Source organism: Chiloscyllium plagiosum, unplaced genomic scaffold (genome assembly GCF_037043375.1).
Source record: "Chiloscyllium plagiosum isolate Xiang-an unplaced genomic scaffold, Cpla_swu_hap1 HiC_scaffold_14, whole genome shotgun sequence".
Classification (NCBI taxonomy): Eukaryota; Metazoa; Chordata; class Chondrichthyes; order Orectolobiformes; family Hemiscylliidae; genus Chiloscyllium; species Chiloscyllium plagiosum.
The window spans coordinates 65,858,829-65,883,456 of NW_028270152.1; the positions used below are offsets into that span (position 1 = coordinate 65,858,829).

General features: G+C 47.9%; 1 protein-coding gene across 1 annotated transcript in view; it reads right to left on the reverse strand.

Moving 5' to 3' along the window:
• edem1 (ER degradation enhancer, mannosidase alpha-like 1) overlaps positions 1 to 19,968 on the reverse strand; it is a 43,254-nt gene extending 23,286 nt beyond the window's left edge. Inside the window, exons 1-2 of the mRNA XM_087994500.1 lie at positions 19,462 to 19,968; positions 10,991 to 11,063 (exon numbers count right to left, since the gene is read on the reverse strand). Coding sequence (XP_087850626.1) covers positions 10,991 to 11,063; positions 19,462 to 19,943 — 555 coding nt within the window. The 5' untranslated portion in view covers positions 19,944 to 19,968. The remainder of the gene's footprint in view (positions 1 to 10,990; positions 11,064 to 19,461) is intronic.
• Positions 19,969 to 24,628: the final 4,660 nt, after the last annotated feature.

Genomic DNA, 24,628 nt, shown 5'->3' on the forward strand with positions numbered 1-24,628 from the left:
GTCTGTTTTGCTTCTCCAGGAGGTTGGTTATTGTCTCTCTGGCTAGAGTTTTGTCAACTGAAGTGACCAATACTGTTATGTCAAATGAGATCATTGCTTTGTCCTTGTCTATGTTTATGCTCTTGATGTTATCTCTCAATTCTTGTGATGATTATACGGACTGCTTGGATCCACTAATAAGATGTTTTAGTTTTTGCTGAAGTTCTTTTGCCAGTTTATGCGATGGCGTTCCCGGGAGTGCCACAACAGGTCTAAGTGGTATATCTGGCTTGTGTACTTTAGGTAATCTGTAAAATCTTGGGGTTGCTGCTTTCTGGTTTCATCCATTGTAGGTCAATCCTGACTCATATCCCGGCCACTACAATGAACAACTGGAACTGGCAAATAGAAGCAGCAGGAACGGAACCAAATAAATTCCAGAAGAGACAGTACAGCACTGCTTCACAGGAGGCTCCAAAGCACTGAAGATGTCACCCGGACAGGGGACCCAATGTCTACAAATCAACTTCCCAGTTCGGTGATCATACCCAGAACACGGCAACCAGCACCCGAGCTACAAGTCTTTACACAAACCTTGAAAACCCAACTTGCTAACAATTCGTAATCAATGAAACAGGGTTTCCAGCTAATGTGGTTGACACCTCGAATAACTCTATTTTTCCCAAAAACATTATCCATTAAATTCTATAATGTCATGTTGAACAGCCATGTACAGTACAAAACAACTATTTTCCAATATTACATTTAAAATAACAACATCCATTACATCAAACATACAGTCCAAGGGATTTTTCAATTTCCAGCCCACAGTCTACACCGGCTGAAGGGCCTAGACAGTGGTCTTTCCTCTTTCCCTATGTGCAGTTGTCCCAAGCTTCGAATGCATCCCACAGCACATAATCTTAGACTTTGGAAAGTGCAGTATTGGGATATGGACAGCTGTTAATTGGAAGGCCAAAGTGAATCAATTAACAAGCTGATGAGTACTCCAACTGTCTTGGCAGTGCTACCCACTGGCCACGAATGAAATGAAATGTTTACTATAGCACCAAGTTCCTGCTAAGGGTGGACCTTTATGCCAAGTCATTGCAGCCACAAATTTTGCATATTCAGCTGTGATAGAAACGTAGGCGTAATTACACAGCAGCACAAACGATCAGGCTTTCATCACTATGTCTGGACCCTCTGATCTAGCTAACTTCAAAAGAGTCATACTGTATTTGTAACAACTCAGCTAGAAATTTCTGTTGACACCCAAGCCGACTGCAAAAACAAAATAGTAATTTTATCAAGTCAAATAGGAAAGAAACTGCTCAGTCTAATCAGGAATCATAAAGTGGCATTCAAACAAAAAGAAAACAGTGGATAAGGTAGCCATCGTTTATCGCCAAACTGCCCCAGCACAACAACTGACAATTTAAAATAATTACAAGTATTGGTCTTCATCTACATTCCTGAACAAACTCGCATTTTTGTGCAACAGGAATTAACTTCAATGCTGCAAAATTCAAACAACACTGAAAATTCATTGTTTCGATCTAACAAGTCAAAAAATACCCTCTAATACTATCACATTTTTCTGTTGCAAGTATTAGTATTTGATTCTTGTCAACATTTCACAACAAATGTTTAGTTCTGGAAAGATTATTTGGCAATGGAAAAGTATTTAAACTATTTGGCTTTTATGAATATCACATGAACTAAAAAGGTAGTTACTCATGTTTGGAAAGTAGTATCAGAATAGAGATGGAGCTATAAAAACAGGTGAGATTACCATACTGAAGGCTTAGTGCCTGAGGAGCTTGTAGAAATGGTAGTCCAGAGGAGGTAGGAGCTAAATTAGTTTAAACTCTAAAGGTCCAGTTAAAGATGGCACAGGATTGGCTACATCGTCATATGTAGAGCTTAGGAAGACTCTCTGGCTTCAATTTACCAAGAAATTGGTTGCAGTTTAGAGTTGAAAGAGTACTGAAGCACAAGTAGTTTCAGATAGCACAACTGCTATTGTTAGCAAACCCCAAGTAGGGCTGAGGAAAATTTCCACAGAATGGTGGCTCTGTACCACAAAAGATTATCAAGGTTATAAGGAAGCCCTTAGACCATAGCGTTCAATACAGCTGGGAGTGACGTGTACGAAGCATACAAGCAATGTTTGCTTGATCTAGTTGTGAAAGATTGGAACTTTTTGAAGTTCAGCAGCAACTCTACAAAGTTAGTTGCCTGGTAAAAGAGGAAGTTTTGTTACAGTTTCTGGGGCATTCCATCTCGGAAGAGACTGAATGGGAATGATAAAAGCAGTCGTTGAGGTAGTTGAACTCCAAGGCTCGATCTTCATAAGCGAACAATGGGAATTTATTGCAAATAAGACAGTTTTAATGGGTTTTTGAAGAACAGTCTTAATCTAGGATGAGTGCTATATGTATTGTCTGAATCATCCATATAATCAAGTGAGTTTTCCACCATAGTTTCTTTATTAAACTCATTTTAATCCTGAATATTAGAGTACTTAATCGTACATAGTGCGCGTAGTTCAGAAACACCTTAGTTAATTGATGTATATAGTCATTTTTGCTAATAGTTGTTCCATTCCACATTTATACAAAAATTTAACATTCAAAAATTAAAATTATTACTTTTCCACACATTCCATTATTTTAAAAAATAACACTAAGTCAGCCCTGTCTTTGTCTCGTAGTCTCGAAATTTAGGATAACTGGGAACTCTGAACTGCTCAAATCACAAAACCACAAATATTTGTACTATTAAACAATAAAATTCTCTGAATTAATCCTAAAGAATTTTTTTTTTTTATTTGTGAAGAACTTTGAACAACCAACATCTTGTTTAAATCAGGCATGCTAAACCAACATTTTTACTAGAAAGCCAAAAGAGCTTTATCAGAGGAAAAATGTAATCCTTTTATTAATATTCCAGTTCCTAAAATCTATATTTCCAAGAAGCCTTTAACAGCTCAAATCATTGCAAACTTCCTTCAAAAAATACAGGGCGCTGGGAAGTGCTAATCAATGTGAGAGGATGTTACAGATGTTATAACTGCAGAGACAAACCTCAACAAGAACCTGTACTTTTACAGCCCTGAAGCTTTATTAATGTATATTTGTTCAAGGGATGGGGCCATCACTGGCTCAGCCAGCACTTATCGCTTATTCCTAATTAAGCAGTACATTGCTATGATCTGAAGTCACATGTCAACCAGGCTTCAGATTACTCTCTTTAAATGACATTTAACTTGATAAAGGATATTTCATAGAATCCCTACAGTGCACACAAGCCATTCAGCCCACTGGATCCGCAACAACTTGGGAGTGCATCCCACCCTACCCCACATTTGCCATAGTTAACCCACCAAGCTCTGCACATCCCTGGATACTATGGGGCAATTTAGCACAGGTAATCCACCTAACCTGCATAACTTTGCACTGTGGGAAGTAAGCCACACAGACAAAGAATGAACATGCACACTTCACAGACAGTTAGCCAAGTCTGAAAGTGAACCTGGGTCCTTGACATTGAGGTAGCCGTGCTAAACACTGACCCCCATGATATCTTTTCTGGCTCCTTTTTCTCAACAGCCAGTTGGGAATGTCACAACCATATTCTTGCCTGTAAGAATTAATTTTTTTAAAATCAACTATTCATGTTCTTAACTGACCTTGATGTAATTTTGACAAGTAGAGATAGTTGATAAATTATCTATTTTCCCATTCTATACAAGCAGAGCTGGAGACACCCTGCTCTCAATTGTACATTCAATTTGAACACTAAACTTTTCTATTGCCACAATATTAAATGTATTGCTTCAGCAAGATCAGACTCCAATCAATGTTGATTACCCACTGCTGCATAAAAATAAGCACCGCACTCTACGCCGTTTGCAGATGTCAAATGTAGTACAGCTAACATTGGAGAAGATTCACTCCACTCCACCTGTGCGACACTACCAACGAGAGAAGCCCCAGCTGAATTATCACTGCATGCGAAGTTTTATTCCACACTGATGCAGTGTTATCTATTTTTCTCAACACATGCATAACGTATTGAAGTTGCTTTTATCATTAGATCTTTACAGAATCTACTCAGAGCTTGACATACTTCCAACTTCTGAATCAGACACTTGCCCAGGAGTGCTCGGTACTTTTTACTAATGTGTAAAACTTGAATTACTTTAGAGCACACCGGAGAAACTCAGGGGCTGTTCTCTGAAAATAAGAAATTAGATTACATCGTGTATCTAACCCAATTACTTAAAAACTCCATCTTGCCGGTGGCTCATTCACAACCCTCAACATGCACCAGTCTGTTTCAAGACAGCAGCATCATGCTGACTTCTGACCAGTGTCAAGACAACACCCAAACACGGCTGCAGATGTAAAAGCAGCCACCATATGGAATGAAATATCCATGGAATGCCATTCCGAAAAGTGTAACAGGGAACTTGAAGCAACACTTCTAATAGAGTCATAAAGTCATGGAGACGTACAGCATGGAAACAGACCCTGTGGTCCAACCTATCCATACCGACCAGATATCCCAACACAATCTAGTCCCACCTGCCAGCATCTGGCCCATATCCCTCCAAACCCTTCCTATTCATATACCCATCCAAATACCTTTATAAATGTTGCAGTTGTACCAGCCTCCACCACTTCCATGGCAGCTCATTCCATGCATGTAGCACCCTCTGCATGAAAACACTGCCCCTAAGTCCCTTTTATATCTTTCACCTCTCACCCTAAACCTATGCCCTCTAGTTCTGGACTCCCCGACCCCAGGGAAAAGACTGTCTATTTATCCTATCCATGCATCTCATGATTTTATAAACCTCTGTAAGGTCACCCCTCAGCCTCTGACGCTCCAGGGAAAACAGCCCCAGCCTGTTCACCCTCTCCCTATAGCTCAAATCCTCCAACCCTGGCAAATCTTTTCGGAACCCTTTCAAGTTTCACAACATCTTTCCGATAGGAAGGAGACCAGAATTGCACGCAACATTCCAACAGTGGCCTAACCAATGTCCTGGACAGCTGCAATGTGACCTCCCAACCCCTGCACAATTAAAGAAAGCATACCAAACACCTTCTTCACTATCCTATCTACCTGCGACTCCACTTTCAAGGAGCTATGAACCTGCACTCCAAGGTCTCTTTGTTCAGCAACACTCCCTAGGACCTTACCATTAAGTGTATAAGTCCTGCTAAGAATTGCTTTCCCAAAATGCAGCACCTAACATTTATCGGAATTAAACTCCATCTGCCACTTCTCTGCCCATTGGCCCATCTGATCAAGATCCTGTTGTAATCCGAGGTAACCTTCTTCGCTGTCCACTACACCTCCAATTTTGGTGTCATCTGCAAACTTACTAACTGTACCTCTTATGCTCACCTTTGTCGAACGCCTTACTGAAGGCCATGTAGATCACATCCACCGCTCTGCCCTCATCAATCCTCTTTGTTACTTCTTCAAAAATCTCAATCAAGTTTTTGAGACATGACTTCCCACGCACAAAGCCAGGTTGACTATCCTTAATCAGTCCTTGCCTTTCCAAATACATGTACATCTTGTCCCTCAGGATTCCCTCCAACAACTGGCCCACCACCGAGGTCAGGCTCACCAGTCTATAGTTCCCTGGCTCGTCCTTACTATCCTTCTTAAAGAGTGGCACCACGTAAGCTAACCTCCAATCTTCCAGCACCTCACCTGTGACTATCGATGATACAAATATCTCAGCAAGAGGCCCAGCAATCACTTCTCTAGCTTCCTAGTGTTCTCGGATACACCTGATCAGGTCCTGGGGATTTGTCCACCTTTATGCGTTTCAAGACATTCAGCACTTTCTCCTCTGTAATATGGACATTTGCAAGGTGTCACCATCTATTTCCCTACAATCTATATCTTCCATATTCTTTTCCAAAGTAAGTACTGATGCAACATACTAGTTTAGGTTTCTGCGGCTCCACACAATAGCCACCTTGCTGATCTTTGAGGGGTCCTACTCTCTCCCTAGTTATCCTTTTGCCCTTAATGTATACGTAAAAACCCTTTGGATTCTCCTTAATTCTATTTGCCAAATCTATCTCATGTCCCCTTTTTGGCCTCCTGATTTCCCTCTTATGTATCCTGTCTATATCTTACATATGCTTCCTCCTTTTTCTTAACCAAACTCTCAAGTTCTTCAGTCATCCAGCATTCCCTATACCTCCCTTTCACCCTAACAGGAATGTACTTTCTCTGGATTCTCGTTATCTCATTTCTGAAGGCTTCCCATTTTCCAGCCGTCCCTTTACCTATGAATATTTGCCTCCAATCAGCTTTCGAAAGTTCTTGCCTAATACCATCAAAATTGGCTTTTCTCCAATTTAGAACTTGAGCTTTTAGGTCTGGTCGATCCCTTCCCATCACTATTTTAAATCTAATAGAATTATGGTTGCTGGCCCCAAAGTGCTCCCCCACTGACACCTGCCCTGCCTTATTTCCCAAGAGTAGGTCAAGTTTTGCACCTTCTCTAGTAGGTACATCCACATACTGAATCAGGAAGTTTTCTTGTACACACTTAAATTCCTCTCCATCTAAACCCTTAATACTATGGCAGTCCCAGTCTATGTTTGTAAAATTAAAATCCCCTACCATAACCACCCTATGATTTTTACAGATAGCTGAGATCTCCTTACAAGCTTGTTTCTCAATTTCCCTCTGATTATTTGGGGGTCTATAATACAATCCCAATAAGGTAATCATCTCTTTCTTATTTCTCCGTTTCACCCAAACACCTTCCCTGGATGTATTTCCAGGAATATCCTCCCTCAGCACAGCTGTAATCAAAAACGCCACTCCCCCTCCTCTTTTGCCTCCCTTTCTATCCTTCCTGTAGCATTTGTATTCAGGAACATTAAGCTGTCAGTCCTGCCCATCCCTGAGCCATGTTTCGGTAATTGCTATGACATCCCAGTGCCATGTTCCTAACCATGCCCTGAGTTCATCTACCTTTCCTGTTAGGCCCCTTGCATTGAAATAAATGCAGTTTAATTTATTAGTCCTACCTTGACCCTGCCTGCCCTGACTGTTTGACTCACTTCTGTTCTCAACTGTACCAGTCTCAGATTGATCTCTTTCCTCACTATTTCCCTGGGTTCCCCCCCAACCCCCATACCAGTTTAAATCATCCTGAACAGCTCTAGCAAATCTCCCTGCGAGTAATTAGTCCCTTTCCAATCTAGGTGCAATCCATCCTTGCATAGGTCACTTCTACCCCAAAAGAGATTCCAGTGGTCCAAAAAGTGAATCCTTCTCCCATACACCAGCTCTTCAGCCATGCATTCATCTGCTCTATCCTCACTATCTCACAGCACAGTGAGTAATTCAGATATTACTACTCTCGAGGACCTCCTTTTTAAATTCCTGCCTAACTCTCTGTAATCTCCCTTCAGAATCTCAACCTCTTGCTGACCCCTCTCCCCCTTGAGAACATTCTGCACCCTCTCTGAGGCATCCTTGATCCTGTCACCAGGGAAGCAACACACCATTCTGATTTCTCGCTGCTAGCCACAGAAATGTCTGTCTGTACCTTGGACTAGAGAGTCCCCTAACACAACTGATCTCTTGAAACTCAATGTAACCCTCATTGCATTAGAGTCAGTTTCAATACCAGTAACTTGGCTGTTCATGCTACATTCCCCTGAGAATCCATCACTCCCTACATTTTCCAAAACAGCATACTTGTTTGAAATAGGTACAGCCACAATAGACTCCTACACTAGCTGCCTACCTCTCTTACCTTTCCTGGAGTTAACCCATCGATGTGACTGTATCTGAGACTTTCCCTCCCTTCCTATAACTGCCATTCATCACATACTGCTGCTGTTGCAAATTCCCCATTGCTTCTGTCTCTCCAACCAATTCATTCAATCTGATAAGATTCGCAACCAACAGCATTTATTGCAGATATAATCCGCAGTAACCCTTAAACTCTCTTTAAACTCCCACATCTGACAAGTACATATCACTCTACTAAAAGCCATTTTTGCTCCTTCACAATCTACAGACCCAGCAAATAACACTGTCTTATTCCTCTACAAAACACTGCCCAGGTTAAATTAATAGTTATGGCTTACATTTTAAGTTGAATCAAGAAACATATCTCCAAATATATATAAATCAAGAAAGAACCCACTCTACTCACTACTGCAGACTTTCTGTAGGTCACTTTAAAAACAATACACTTCTCTGCTTCTGTGCTGTGATCTTCGCCCAAACAATTCCTCCAAGATCAGTTGTGAATTTCACTGTTAATTTTCCCAGACGCACTATGTCCAGCGATACATGAATTCAAAACAGCAAAGGCAGTAACTTTGCAGGTTCACTGCTGTGTCAGTTTCTTTCTCTCCCTCTCCTGCACTGACCTCACCATGTGCTTCCTTTGTCTGTTCTTCTGCCTTTTAAAACTGCTGTTGTTTTGACTTTTTTTGCCAAAAGTTCCAAAACAACACAACAGCATATAAAACAGTAATTGCTGCTCCTGGAATTCGAGGAAATCACCTCCAACACCTAAAATACCTCAATAAAGGAGCAGCTGTTACAGTCAGAAAATGTTCCTGTCTTCATCTTAGATTGCCCAGAATCCTCATTAGTAAAGACGCAAGTCAGAACAGCCTGGACTATAATCTCAAGACTACAAAGATAACAAGGGGCTGCTGACCCTTGCTCGATAGCAAGCCAATCCCTGGGGATGTGTGCCAATCTGCAGCTATAGCACACAAAGACAGGGGTAAAAGCCTGTTTTAGCTTTAGTGGAATGTGCTAATGGGAGGGAGGTTCTTGCACGAGCCAGCGGATGGAGTATCTGTGCATATCACCCTGGATAGTAGTCTGTTGCTAGACTTGCAAAGGGATTACATGTAGCCAAGATCTGAAACTACAGCCAACGAGGCAACAGGGCAATTAAATTGTCACCTTGACACCTCATGATACAGCATGTATGCCACAGTGTCAACTCATAACAAGCTTCTCAAAGCAGACAGGTTTCATTGTCTCTGCTTCAATATGGTGAGGGTGGGGAGGAAAAGGGTTGTGGGAGAACATCAGGTAAGCATTAAGTCAGACCTGAATACTCAGACAGCATTCACTGCCACCAAACGTCTGCTAGGATTTTTGATTGCATTAGAAGTTAAAAAGTTATCACAGTCTCACCAAACTATAAAACTGCTTAGCTAACTGATGCAAACAGTGAGAATACATTCTGCATCACAAATCAGCCACCCAGCCCATGAACTAACTGAGCTAAGCAAACCCTACAACAGCTTGATAAACAGCAGTAAGTTGCACAGTAGAAAATTAGATCAGCTTCTACTCTGGCTTCATTATCAAAAAGGTGGCTTAAGCGTAATCACTGTTTGGCCCATCTAATTTGGACCTTCTTGGGGAAAATGATTTATCTGCCCAAAAACTTCTGGAACAGGACTTAAAACAGGAAACATCATAAACTGGGATTTTACCTCATCATGAGTAGACTAATTTTTGTGCCATAAATAAGAAACTAAATAGTGCCTCAACGTCAATGTTAGATTAGATTAGATTAGATTACATTACAGTGTGGAAACAGGCCCTTCGGCCCAACAAGTCCACACCGACCCGCCGAAGCGCAACCCACCCATATCCCTACATTTGCCCCTTACCTAACACTACGGGCAATTTAGCATGGCCAATTCACCTGACCTGCACATCTTTGGATGGTGGGAGGAAACCGGAGCACCCGGAGGAAACCCACGCAGACATGGGGAGAATGTGCAAACTCCACACAGTCAGTCGCCTGAGGCGGGAATTGAACCCGGGTCTCTGACGCTGTGAGGCAGCAATGCTAACCACTGTGCCACCGTGCCGCCCACCAATGTTGTCACTGGGATCTCATAACAGTCTGGTCCAAAATAGCATCTCCTTCGCCAATGGAATTTAACGACAGAGAAAGAATGGACTGAAAGAAGAGAAGCAGAAAGGGAAGGCAAAACGGAACAGAAAAGCAGCCTAACAACCAGGTGTTGTTGAAAATTATCGCATTGATCAAGAGGACATTAATAAGTAAACGGAAGGGCAACTTGTGAAATGCATGAACATTCTTTGTCATGCACTTTAACCAAAAGTTTTCTGAAATAAATCTAACTGGCATTTGAGTCACAAAACAGCCTTGCATCTTAAATATAAGAACTTAAAACCTGCAAGGAACATAGCAAAATCTAACATAAAAATACAGGCAAATAATGGTAAAACCAGGAGCAAATCACCAGTTAAGATGACAAGCACAGATGCATTTACTCCCTGTCCACACTTCCAAGATTGACTGAATAAGCAGCCTGTTAACTGTGTGATTTATAACATGAGTTACCAACCTTTAAATGAGACCTTTCTTATTAAGTGCAAATCCAGCAATTACATGACATTTTACACAGTTAAGGATCAATGGAAGTCAACAGGGTTGTGATGCAAATCATGCAACATTTCACAGAGAGTAGGAACTTGATTTCTCTCTCCTTCACTCGTTAGTAAATCACCCAGTAAAATCATGCTATTGGCATGAACGCACAAGTATTTTGCATCAAGTTCAGGTTCACTGTAAATTGGAAACACCTGTTTCATGTTTCATTTATGCAAAATTTCACGATCCAAGCAATCTTGATTGTTGTTTGCATAAAATGACCATGTTAAAATCACCAGAAATATTTAGAACTCGACTTTCCTTGGTGAAGGAAATAAAAAGAATCAAAAGAATCTTAATGAATTTTAGAGGATTAACACCCAAAGTACATATGTTCAAGTTACTTCATAGCTCAAACACAGATGAACATTTTTATTCAAAATAAGCTTTAAGGCTCCATACAAATGACTTGGGAAAACAAGAAATTTACTCAACTGAAATTAACAGAATAAAAAGATTGCAAAGTCCCACTGAGAAACGTAGTTATATCACTAAACATCTGTTACTCACCGCTAATGTATCAAGTGCATCGATCAGAGTTAAAGAATAGTTCCCAAGGACATCATTAATGTTTATGTTTGAACTAGAAGGAAAACAAAATCAATTAACAGTTCCAAAAGCAAAATTTACCCCAAGTAATTCATGATTGGGATATTAACAGAGTTTTTCACCTATAACAAGAAAACTGTCAAATCTTTTCCTTATGGAGGGAATGTCATTGATGATGTGGCTGCCTAAAGAACGGGGCGGGGGTGGGGGGACTCGTGGTGCAGTGGTAGGGTGCCTCTGAGCCAGAAAGTCTGGATTCAATCCCCACTTGCTCCAGAGGTGTGCAGCAGCATTTTTAAACATGATTAGAATTCCTGACTTCACATGACTAATCAGCCATGGCCCAGTCACATGCAGCTTTGATGCACTCTTGCTATCACCTCTGGAATTCAGCTCTTTTATCCATGTTTGAAACTAGGCTGTAATGAGGTGAGAAACTGAATGGCAAATCAGGTGAGAATCAGTGCAAAAACTGCTGGAGCTCAGGAGGTCTGGTAGCATCTGTAGAGAGAAAGCAGAACTGATTGTAGCTAGGAAAAGATTGGCACTTATGCCAAAGATGTTGGGGTGGTAGAGTAATCAGCAGACGGAGATCAAACCCACAAAACAGCAATAAGGCAAACAAAGGAATGGGTAATGGTTAGCCTTTTGCAGAGTCGGTTCCCTCTGGAACACCTTGGTCCACTCCTCTGCCACTCCCAACTTCCCTCAGCACCTTCCCATGCAACCACAGAAGGTATAACACCAGCCCATTTATTTTGCCCCCACCACCTCAGTATCCAAGGCTCCAGACACACCTTCCAGGTGAAGCAACGATTTACCTTTACTTCACTCAATCTAGTTTGCTGTATTTGTTGCTCACAACGTGGTTTCCTCTACACTGGGAAATGAAACACTGACTGGGTGGCAACTTTGCAGAACACCCATGTTCTCTCAGCAAAAATGACTGAGTTATCCCAACGCCTGCTACTTCAATGCACCATGCTCCCCAGTCAACATCTGCCTCAGGCTTGCTGCAATGCACCAACGAAACAAACTGGAAGAAAAGCATCTCATTTTCCACTTGGAGACCCTGCAGCCTTCGTGATTTTCATACCATGTCCTCCCCCAACTCCTACACACCAGGCTTTGTTGTCACATGGGCTGCTACCCAACCAACTCACTGTCAGATACAAATAGTCCCCATCAGCAACTACTGATTCTCCCAGGCTGACTATTACCCACTCTTTTTCAGTCCAACTGCTGTTGTCTCGTTCGCTTTCTCTCTCTGGGCTCCGTATTGATGTATTGTTCACCGGCCTTTCGCCCCATTTTCGGTACATACACCAACCTTTCCCTAGCTACAATCAGTCCTGAAGGGTCACTGTACTCCAAACATTAACTCTGCTTTCTCTCCACAGATGCTGTCAGACATGCTGAGCTTCTCCAGCAATTTCTATTTTTGCTTCGGATTCCTAGCACTGACAGCTCTTCGTTTCAATTCATTTTGCTGAGAACCACTGAGCAGGTAATTGCTAAGCAGGCATTGCTTAAGAGCACTGTTGATTACCTTTTCTAACAGTTTATTGATAGAGATTAGACTGATGGTGCAATAATTGGCTAGTTTTGATTTGGCCTGCAGTGTGCACGCACTCCTCCTCCACTCCAATAACCCATACACCTTCCCATGCAAGAGCCCAAAGAGGTGCAGGTTAGATGGATTGGCCATGTTACATTGCCTATATAGTGTCCAAAGCTGTGCAGGCTAGATGGATCAGCAATGGGATATCTATGTTTACAGCCACAGGTTATGGGTCTGGGTGGGCTGCTGTTCAGAGGGTCAGTGTGGATTCGATAGGCCGAATGGCCTGCTTCAGCACTGTAGGGATTCTACGATTCTGGATATACTGAGGCTATCTTTTACATTGCTAGGTAAATATCAATATTGTAGCTTTACTGGAACAGCTTGGCTCAAGGTTTACCAAGTTCTGGACTACAAGTCTTCATAATGAGAAAGATTTGTTTCCTGTTCTGCAAACTGAGTGGAACTGGACTAAGTATTTGAATACTGCTTTCAAAACCTAAACGTTACCAGCATTAGCACAAATACTTGATAGGGGAGATGGGGCACTTTTTCAAGAGACTGCTGCTATTAGACCTCCAGTTGTCATCAAACTGAGAAGACTGAAGTCTGGAAGGTGGAGCTCAGCTGCACAAGTGTTGTTGACTAACAGCCAGCTTGAAAGGACAAGGGTACAGTTTTGCTCCAATTTCTTATATCTTTAGAGATGGCACACACCTGCATAAAACCACAATTGATGATAAAAATCTAACATATAGTTTTTCTTTCTAAAAGAGTCGTTGGTGCACACATCTGAAAAGCTACTCCAAAGCTACAATGAAGTCAAATGCTAACTCTTATTTCTGCAGATCATTTAAACAATCCAGCAGGGATTTTCATTGCAGCTGTAAGTAACCAAAAACATATCATAAAAAAAGTGGCAATATGAATGATTCGCCAAAATACATTATCTGGTGCATAGCTATATTTATACTCTGTATCCGTGTTCTACCTTTACAGCATACAAATGTAGGAAAATGTTGATAAAATGCTGCTTCATCTGGAGGCCTGGCTAATGTTCTGGGTTTAAATCCCACTAGACCAGCTGGTGGAATTTGAATTCAATTAATATATCTGAAAGATAAAGCTGGCCATTAGCAATAGTGAGTATAACAACCGTCATCACTTGTTGTAAAAACCCATGTGGCTCACTAATGTCCTTGAGGGAAGGAAATCTGCCAACCTTAACTAGTCTAGCCTGCTTTGCTGACCATCCAAAGTGGTTGATTCTTAAGAGTACCCTGAAATGGCCGGCCAAACCATTTCAAGTAAGGAAAATTAGGGATGGGCAACAAATGTTAGCCTTGTCAACGACACCCATAACGTATAAAAGTACAAAGAATTACAAAAAAGCTTACATGCAGACACAGCAAGCAATTCAAGTAAGTAATCCACGGAGGAGAAGGTGGAGTATAAAAGTCACAATGCTGAGAACGGTGTACAGAGCTTTGGATTCCTTGAGGGATATAGGTGCACTGGAGAGAGTTTAGCAAAAGTTCACTTGGTTGAATCTTGGACAAGGGGTTTTTCAAATGAAAAGCTTAAACAAAGCTTTCCAGTCTCGAACTAGGGACACTTTAAAAACAAGGAGTCTTTCCTTTAAACCAGGAATTATGGTGCTTTCTCCTCAGAGAAATTACCATTTGGAATCCTCTTCGACAGAGGGCAGAGTGATTAAGTCAATAGATACATCCAAGGGTGAGGTAGAAGGTTTCTGATCCTGTATGGAGACTTAAAAGTATTGGGGTTAGTGTAGGCACAGAGGTGAAGTTAGATCAATGAAATCAACTAAGATCCTAATGAATAGCAAAGACTACTTGAGACCTGGGTTGCTATGGGATGCAAGGAAGGAGATATATCTCACGTGCTGCTTCAGAGGATGGCGGAGGCAAATATTCCTGCAACATTTAAGAAGCAACTGATCAGTACTTAAAATGCCAGGACATGAACCAAGTGCACATAATGGGATTGGTGTAATTTAGTATTTGTTGGAAGGCATAAATATGGTGAACCAAAGGGACTGTTCTGTGCTGTATGACTCTATAATTTATTCTCATGTATGATCTTTCTCCTGCAAATTCAAGTGGTTTATCCATGATACCAGACATAAGTGTTCCAGGTGTTCACATAAAGCCTAGAATATTCAGCCTTACTGGTTTATATTCAACAGCAACTTCCTCGACTCATTGATCAAACTCCTATTCCTTTCTCCATCATGTTTAAAGGAATTTAAATTAAGCTATTTGCCTATTATATGTTAGCGATTATCATTTGCTAACTACTTTTGGCTCCTTTCAGTTAAACCAAGAAAATGTAATCTGTCAGTCATTTGCAATAATTTTGGACAGAGATAAGTGGTATTGTCAGGGCAGGTTAAACAATTGCTCAATGCCAACTGAATGAAAGCAGCTGAAAACAGATTCTGCATCGCATTCAATTTCACCAATTGAAAAATTATCAGCAGGTCAAATGCCCATATGAAAAAGCTGACATGAAATTTGCTTCTTGTATGGCATGGCACAAAATTTCTCCCCATTTCAGCAGTTTAGCAAAAGACATGACTTACAATTAACTTCTATACTGCAATTTAAATGTTAAAAAATAAGATTTTCAATTATTTAAAAATTTCAAATGTGGCAAAATTAAATTCTTTTCACATTAAAAGCTCAAACAGAACAGAAAGAATTTAACATGTTCAAAATAAAGTTTATGACTGAACAATGAAAGTTGTGCCCATTTGTGACATTCAATTTTGTGGGTTCCATTTTAATTTTCCACTAAAAAGGTTTTGCCGTTTAGATTTTTTTAAAAGCATAGTGACATTCCTCAATGAGAATAGATACAAGGAAGAAAGTTACAGAAAGCAGATTCACAAAGAAACAGGTATAAGGAAGTCCTTAAAAAAAACTAGGACTGCCGAGTTGATTTCAACTATTCAAAGCATTCCTTTATAATTCAGAAATGCTTAGGTTTTAGCAAAGCGGTTTGTGAAAACCATGGTTTAAAAAAAAAGGTCTGAAATACCTATATGCCAACACAAAAACCACTGCTCAAAATTTGTTCTTACTTCACCTTTGCAATTAAGTCACAACTCTTCATATACATTAAAAATGTATTGGAATCTCAGTTAACTATAATGAGTATCATTTGCATTTATCGGTTTCAATTCACACAGCAAGCACCTGAAGTGTTCATGCAAATAAAAACAGTGATTATTTGCCACAAAACAGACTACCAGCATTAGCTGCTCACTAAATAGTTATATTGCCTAGCACAACACAAACAACTTGGACATTTTCTACTAATCTGCAGTTGAAATAAACTATAGCAGTGTTGAAATTAAAAAAAACTGGTGGGAAAGCTCTTTCTTTAACATTGAAACTAGCGCTGGACAAGTTGTCGGAAATATATGATAGAAACAAATATATTAAAATAAATGCTACATGTATTTTGATTATCCCTTTCCAAAGAGAGTACAACTCAGTGAAACGTTTCACAAAGTTAAAAGGTTGGAGTAAACTGGCACTCATTCACTCATACAGCAGTCGTGAAACCCATTCCAAAGTCCACCTAATGGACAGTGTTGCAGAAATCACAGGGATTGATCTCCCTGGAACCTGGACTCCTCAATCACACCAAGTGCAAATTACGTTTAAAAGTATTAGGGAGAAAAAGAGCCCCTCCATCCCCGTGCCCCCTTCCCCCCCCCCAACGCCCCTCCATCCCCGTGCCCCCTTCCCCCCCCCCAACGCCCCTCCATCCCCGTGCCCCCTTCCCCCCCCCCAACGCCCCTCCATCCCCGTGCCCCCTTCCCCCCCCCAACGCCCCTCCATCCCCGTGCCCCCTTCCCCCCCACGCCCCTCCATCCCCGTGCCCCCTTCCCCCCCCCAACGCCCCTCCATTCCCGTGCCCCCTTCCCCCCCACGCCCCTCCATCCCCGTGCCCCCTTCCCCCCCCACGCCCCTCCATCCCCATGCCCCCTTCCCCCGCCACGCCCCTCCATCCCCGTGCCCCCTTCCCCCCCCACGCCCCTCCATCCCCGTGCCCCCTTCCCCCCCACGCCCCTCCATCCCCGTGCCCCCTTCCCCCCCCACGCCTCTCCATCCCCGTGCCCCCTTCCCCCCACCCACGCCCCTCCATCCCCGTGCCCCCTTCCCCCGCCACGCCCCTCCATCCCCGTGCCCCCTTCCCCCCCCACGCCCCTCCATCCCCGTGCCCCCTTCCCCCCCCACGCCCCTCCATCCCCGTGCCCCCTTCCCCCCGCCAACGCCCCTCCATCCCCGTGCCCCCTTCCTCCCCCTAACGCCCCCCCCACCTCTGTGCCCACCTCCGAGCCCACCTTCCCCTCACGCCCCCCCCACCTCCGTGCCCACCTCCCCCTCACGACCCCCCACCTCCGTGCCCACCTCCCCCTCACGCCCCCCCCACCTCCGTGCCCACCTCACCCTCACGCCCCCCCCCACCTCCGTGCCCACCTCCCCCTCACGCCCCCCCCACCTCCGTGCCCACCTCCCCCTCACGCCCCCCCCTCCTCCGTGCCCACCTCCCCCTCACGCCCCCCCCTCCTCCGTGCCCACCTCCCCCTCACGCCCCCCCCTCCTCCGTGCCCACCTCCCCCTCACGCCCCCCCCAACTCCGTGCCCACCTCCCCCTCACGCCCCCCTGCCCACCTCCCCCTCACGCCCCCCCCCACCTCCGTGCCCACCTCCCCCTCACGCCCCCCCCCACCTCCGTGCCCACCTCCCCCTCACGCCCCCCCCACCTCCGTGCCCACCTCCCCCTCACGCCCCCCCCCACCTCCGTGCCCACCTCCCCCTCACGCCCCCCCCACCTCCGTGCCCACCTCCCCCTCACGCCCCCCCCCAACTCCGTGCCCACCTCCCCCTCACGCCCCCCTCCCCACCTCCCCCTCACGCCCCCCCCACCTCCGTGCCCACCTCCCCCTCACGCCCCCCTGCCCACCTCCCCCTCACGCCCCCCTGCCCACCTCCCCCTCACGCCCCCCCCACCTCCGTGCCCACCTCCCCCTCACGCCCCCCACCTCCGTGCCCACCTCCCCCTCACGCCCCCCCCACCTCCGTGCCCACCTCCCCCTCACGCCCCCCCCCACCTCCGTGCCCACCTCCCCCTCACGCCCCCCCCACCTCCGTGCCCACCTCCCCCTCACGCCCCCCCCCCACCTCCGTGCCCACCTCCCCCTCACGCACCCCCCACCTCCGTGCCCAACTCCCCCTCATGCCCCCCCACCTCCGTGCCCAACTCCCCCTCATGCCCCCCCACCTCCGTGCCCAACTCCCCCTCATGCCCCCCCACCTCCGTGCCCAACTCCCCCTCACGCCCCCCCACCTCCGTGCCCACCTCCCCCTCACGCCCCCCCCACCTCCGTGCCCACCTCCCCCTCACGCCCCCCCCACCTCCGTGCCCACCTCCCCCTCACGCCCCCCTGCCCACCTCCCCCTCACGCCCCCCTGCCCACCTCCCCCTCACGCCCCCCCCACCTCCGTGCCCACCTCCCCCTCACGCCCCCCCCACCTCCGTGCCCACCTCCCCCTCACGCCCCCCCCACCTCCGTGCCCACCTCCCCCTCACGCCCCCCCCACCTCCGTGCCCACCTCCCCCTCACGCCCCCCCCACCTCCGTGCCCACCTCCCCCTCACGCCCCCCCCACCTCCGTGCCCACCTCCCCCTCACGCCCCCCCCACCTCCGTGCCCACCTCCCCCTCACGCCCCCCCCCTCCGTGCCCACCTCCCCCTCACGCCCCCCCCACCTCCGTGCCCACCTCCCCCTCACGCCGCCCCCACACCTCCGTGCCCACCTCCCCCTCACGCCCCCCCCACCTCCGTGCCCACCTCCCCCTCACGCCCCCCCCACCTCCGTGCCCACCTCCCCCTCACGCCCCCCCCACCTCCGTGCCCACCTCCCCCTCACGCCCCCCCCACCTCCCCCTCACGCCCCCCCCCACCTCCCCCTCACGCCCCCCACCTCCGTGCCCACCTCCCCCTCACGCCCCCCCCACCTCCGTGCCCACCTCCCCCTCACGCCCCCCCCACCTCCCCCTCACGCCCCCCCCACCTCCGTGCCCACCTCTCCCTCATGCCCCCCCCACCTCCGTGCCCACCTTCCCCTCACGCCCCCCCCCCACCTCCGTGCCCACCTCCCCCTCACGCCCCCCTGCCCACCTCCCCCTCACGCCCCCCCCACCTCCGTGCCCACCTTCCCCTCACGCCCCCCCCACCTCCGTGCCCACCTCCCCCTCACGCCCCCCCCACCTCCGTGCCCACCTCCCCCTCACGCCCCCCCACCTCCGTGCCCACCTCCCCCTCACGCCCCCCCCCACCTCCGTGCCCACCTCCCCATCACGCCCCCCCCACCTCCGTGCCCAACTCCCCCTCACGCCCCCCCCACCTCCGTGCCCAACTCCCCCTCACGCCCCCCCCACCTCCGTGCCCAACTCCCCCTCACGCCCCCCCACCTCCGTGCCCACCTCCCCCTCACGCCCCCCCCACCTCCGTGCCCACCTCCCCCTCACGCCCCCCCCACCTCCCCCTCACGCCCCCCCCACCTCCGTGCCCACCTCTCCCTCACGCCCCCCCACCTCCGTGCCCACCTCCCCCTCACGCCCCCCCCCACCTCCGTGCCCACCTCCCCCTCACGCCCCCCCCACCTCCGTGCCCACCTCCCCCTCACGCCCCCCCCACCTCCGTGCCCACCTCCCCCTCACGCCCCCCCCCCCACCTCCGTGCCCACCTCCCCCTCACGCCCCCCCCCCACCTCCGTGCCCACCTCCCTCTCACGCCCCCCCATCTCCCATCCCCTCCAGACCGTACTCACGGGTTATCCCGGTCGGGCCCTCGGCCCCGGCAGTCGATGGGGTTTAGCTCGTCCTGGGGGAAGGCGTGCTCCATGTAGTTCTCGTAGCCGAAGTAGAACATCCGGAGGGCGGCCTCCTTCATGCGGCGGCGCTGCGGCTCGGGGAAGGCGCTGTACTTGCGGCTGTACTCGCCGAAGCCGTCCAGGAAGTTGTAGCCGGGCCCGGCGGGGCTCGAGGCCGCGGGCCGCCGCCTCCGGCACACCATCGGCTCGCCGCCCGCCGCCTCTCGCTTCGCCCAGGTCTGGTCGAACCAGGAAGGCTTACCGCTGGCCCGAGGCCGCGCCGGGGCCTCGGACTGTCGTACCATGGTCAAGCCGAGCCGGAAGGGCACCAGGTTCTGGTAAAAGCCCAGGCTGGGTCCGAAGCCGAACAGAAGCCAGAGGCTCAGGTGGAGGCCTAGCCGCAGCAGCAGGAGGCCCAACACTATCGAGCGCCATTGCATTCTCAGACTGCGGCGGCCGCATCGCCTCAGCGGGCTCTCCGGCAGTGGGGCGGGGTCGACACTCAACCCCCGCCCGCCATTGGACCAGCTATCCCCCCCCGCCCCGCTTGTCCATTGGCCTGGCCCCGCGTCAATCGTAGACGTCATCGCCGCCTTCCGGCCGCCCCTCACCCATTCCATCCATTTAAAGGACAGGGGTTTGACACACCGCTCGCTCATTGGTCGATCTGTGCATCAATCTCCAACACTTACCCCGCCCGCCACTCCAACACCATATGGCCAATGGGATGGCAATTCTCTCACGTGCTACCTACTTATTGGCCTGAACTCAAGTCAATTCTAAATAGGGGCGGGTCAGTAAAGGGAAACCCTTTGGCGTGTTGCTCATTCATTGGTTCATTGATGTGACAATTTCAACCTTCGTGAACGTATGGTGTGGAGGAAAAATGTTGTACTGAGTTGGAAAGGTGAAAATCACACAACAGGTTATAGTCCAATAGGTTTACAGTATTTGGAGGCACTAGCTTTCTTAGCGTTGCTCGTTCATGACATAGCTGTAGAGCAGGACTGCAACAGACAGAATTTATAGCACATGACTAAAGAATTGCAAATGAATTGATATGTTGAACAAAGCTGGACTACTGTAACGTCTTTCATCTCTTAGACTGGGTTGCAGGTTTCGTTCATTAATACATAAAGCCAGAACATCTTTTTAGACTCATTCTCAAGATAGGTTTAGGTTTTATATTTAAAAAATGACATCTCAGCTCAGGCAATGCATTAAAGGTTCAAAATCTAGCGTAACTAATGTGACCATTGCCTTTGCAGTCACTTCCTTTAAAAACCAAGAATGCAGACTGTCAGGTCCAGAGGAACTTGTCAGACTTCAGGCCTGTTAATTTTGCACGTACGTACGCACGCACGTATCCTTATCCTGAGTCAGACGGATTCTATTTCCACCAGAGAAAATGCTGACATTTCGAATCTAACTGACCCTTTGGAAATAGAATTTGACAAAGTGGAATTTATAACATATTATACCTATGGATGTAGGTTTGCTCGCTGAGCTGAAAGGTTCAGCTCAGCGAGCAAACCTACATCCAAAACCTCAACCTGAGCTACAAATCTTCTCAAAACTCGCTAATATTATACCTATGTGAACGGTCGGTCGATGAGAAGGAAGCTGAATGAACACAACAAGCTGTTTGAGGTGTAACCCCTTCAGGAGTATGTGTAGAGATCAGGGATGCTTCAGGTAAAGGGGGTGGAGAGGGGCAGAGTGGTGAAATAGGGATAGGTGACCACAGGTAGAGGGTACAGCCGAGCAGGTCAATGGGAGGGATGAATCTGGATGTTAGCTGAAAGGAAGGGGTAGTCAGAGGAATAGAAGCAGTGTTGATACCAGTTTTGGACCACGGTGGACAGAGTTAGAAATCATACAGCACCAGGTTTATTTGGAAATACAAGCTTTCGGAGTGCTGCTCCTTTGTCAGGTAGCTAGTGGGGCAGAATCATAGGACTGAAAATGTGTTGCTGGAAAAGCGCAGCAGGTCAGGCAGCATCCAGGGAACAGGAGAATCGACGTTTCGGGCATATGCCCTTCTTCAGGAATGAGGAAAGTTTGTCCAGCAGGCTAAGATAAAAGGTAGGGAGGAGGGACTTGGGGGAGGGGTGTCGGAAATGCAATAGGTGGAAAGAGGTCAAGGTGAGGGTGATAGGTCAGACTGGGGTGGGGGCGGTGAGGTCAGGAAGAAGATTGCAGGTTAGGAAGGCGGTGCTGAGTTCGATGGATTTGACTGAGACAAGGTGGGGGGAGGGGAAATGAGGAAACTGGTGAAATCCGAGTTCATCCCTTGTGGTTGGAGGGTTCCTTGGCGGAAGATGAGGCGCTCTTCCTCCAACCGTCGTGTTGTTGTGGTCTGGCGATGGTGGAGTCCAAGGACCTGCATATCCTTGGTGGAGTGGGAGGGGGAGTTGAAGTGTTGAGTGGTTGGGTTGGTTGGTCCAAGTGTCCCAGAGATGTTCTCTGAAACGCTCTGCATGTAGGCGGCCTGTCTCCCCAATATAGAGGAGGCCACATCAGGTGCAGAGGATGTAATAGATGATGTGTGTGGAGGTGCAGGTGAATCTGTGGCGGATATGGAAGTTTCCTTTGGGGCCTTGGAGGGAGGTGAGGGGGGAGGTGTGGGCGCAAGTCTTGCACCTCCTGCGGTTGCAGGGGAAGGTGCCGGGTTGGTGGGGCGTGTGGATCTGACAAGGGAGTCACGGAGGGAGTGGTCTTTACGGAATGCTGATAGGGGAGGGGAGGGACATATATCCTTGGTGGTGGGGTCCGTTTGGAGGTGGCGGAAATGACGGCGGATGATGCGCTGTACATGGAGATTGGTGGGGTGGTAGGTGAGGACCAGTGGGGTTCTGTGGTGGTGGCGGTTGGAGGGGCGGGGCTCAAGGGCGGAGGAGCGGGAAGTGGAAGAGATGCGTTGGAGGGCATCGTCGACCAAGTCGGGGGGGGAAATTGCGGTCCTTGAAGGAGGCCGCCATCTGGGTTGTAAGTTTTTGGAACTGGTCCTCCTGGGAGCAGGTGCTGCGGAGACGAAGGAATTGGGAGAATGGGATGGCGTTTTTACAGGGGGCAGGGTGGGAGGAGGTGTAGTCCAGGTAGCTGTGGGAGTCGGTCGGTTTATAGTAGATGTCCGTATTGATTCGGTCGCCTGAGATAGAAATAGAAAGGTCGAGGAAGGGGAGGGAGGAATCTGAGACTGTCGAGGTGAATTTGAGGTCGGAGTGGAAAGTGTTGGTAAAGTGGATGAACTGTTCAACCTCCTCGTGGGAGCACGAGGCAGCGCCAATACAGTCATCGATGTAGCGGAGGAAAAGGTGGGGGGTGGGGCCAGTGTAGTTGCCGAAGATGGACTGTTCCACATATCCTACGAAGAGGCAGGCATAGCTGGGGCCCATGCGGGTGCCCATGGCTACTCCTTTCGTTTGGAGGAAGTGGGAGGATTGGAAAGAGAAGTTGTTCAGGGTGAGGACCAGTTCAGTCAGTCGAAGGAGGGTGTCAGTGGAAGGGTACTGGTTGGTCCAGCGGGAAAGGAAGAAGCGAGGGCTTTGAGTCCTTCGTGATGGGGGATGGAGGTTTACAGGGACTGGATGTCCATGGTAAAGATAAGACTTTGGGGACCGGGGAAGCGAAAATCATGGAGGAGGTGGAGGGCATGGGTGGTGTCCCGAACGCAGGTGGGGAGTTCTTGGACTAAGGGGGACAGGACCGAGTCAAGGTATGCGGAGATGAGTTCGGTGGGGCAGGAGCAGGCGGAGACAATGGGTCGGCCAGGGGAGTCAGGTTTGTGGATTTTGGGCAGGAGGTAGAAGCGGGCGGTGCGGGGTTGTGGGACTATGAAGTTGGAGGCGGTGGATGAGAGATCCTTTGTGGATTTTGGGCAGGAGGTAGAAGCGGGCGGTGCGGGGTTGTGGGACTATGAGGTTGGAGGCGGTAGATGGGAGATCCTTTGTGCATTTTGGGCAGGAGGTAGAAGCGGGCGGTGCGGGGTTGTGGGACTATGAGGTTGGAGGCAGTGGATGGGAGATCGTTTGTGGATTTTGGGCAGAATCATAGGACACAATTTACAGTAAAAGATCGAAGTGTCAGACAAGTGAATCGATGTCTTGAACAAACCTAGATTGCAGTTAAGTCTTTAACACTTAGAATGGGTTGCAGGTTCAAGTCACATTTCACTTAAGGCTTTATATTAAAAAGGAGACATCTCAGCTCAGACAATGCATTAAAAGTGTGAGGTTAGAGTCTGCCTGTATTCCAATCTTGAGTCAGATTGGTTCTATTTCCAAAGTAGGAATTCCAAAGACATGGATCGAATGCCTACATATTGTGCACTTTTGGAACAAAATAGCATGTCCTGCAAATATAGATCTGCAACTACAAATTCACCCAACCGACTCGTGTGTACATGCATGTGTGAGGGAGAGAGTGAGAGAGAAGTGAGGAGGGGGGACTGGAAGGGGAGTCGGGGGATGGGGACAGAGGTTGTTTGATATTTGAGAACTCAGTGTTGAGTCCTCAGGCTATAGTCTGCCCAGACAGAACATATGGGGTTGTTCCTCCAATTTGCAGTCTGATTTACTGTGACCAAGGATGGTAATGTTGGAAAGGGAGTGGGAGGCGGAGTTGAAATGGGTGGTAACCAGGAGGGCCCTGCTTGGCAAAACATGCCTAGAGTTTACATTGTACATCAGTGAGAACAGAAGACCACATCAGGACCACTGGATACAGTAAACTAGATTGGAGGAGAGGCAGGTGAGTCTGTCTTGAGCTGTTCCAATGTTTTCCTCACACCCCACCCCTCCATCAAAATCTAACCAATAGAAAGGAACGCAGGGCAACCCCTCCAACCATCATGCTGGACTGAAATTGAACTGGCGGCCAGCACATCTGCAATCTGTCCAACCATTGTCTGACTCACCAAAATGAGGCTGATCCTAGCTCAAAGGCTACTGATGCTCAGACAGTGGGAATGCTGCACAAATTGATATTTTGATCATATTGAATGCAAACCTTCAATAATAACAAGGTAAAGCAATACATTTAGCTACAATTAAAACTGATGAAAAAAAATAAATAGAAAGATCACCCCTCCCCCTATTCTTTCAGAATATCAATTGTCCCTCCA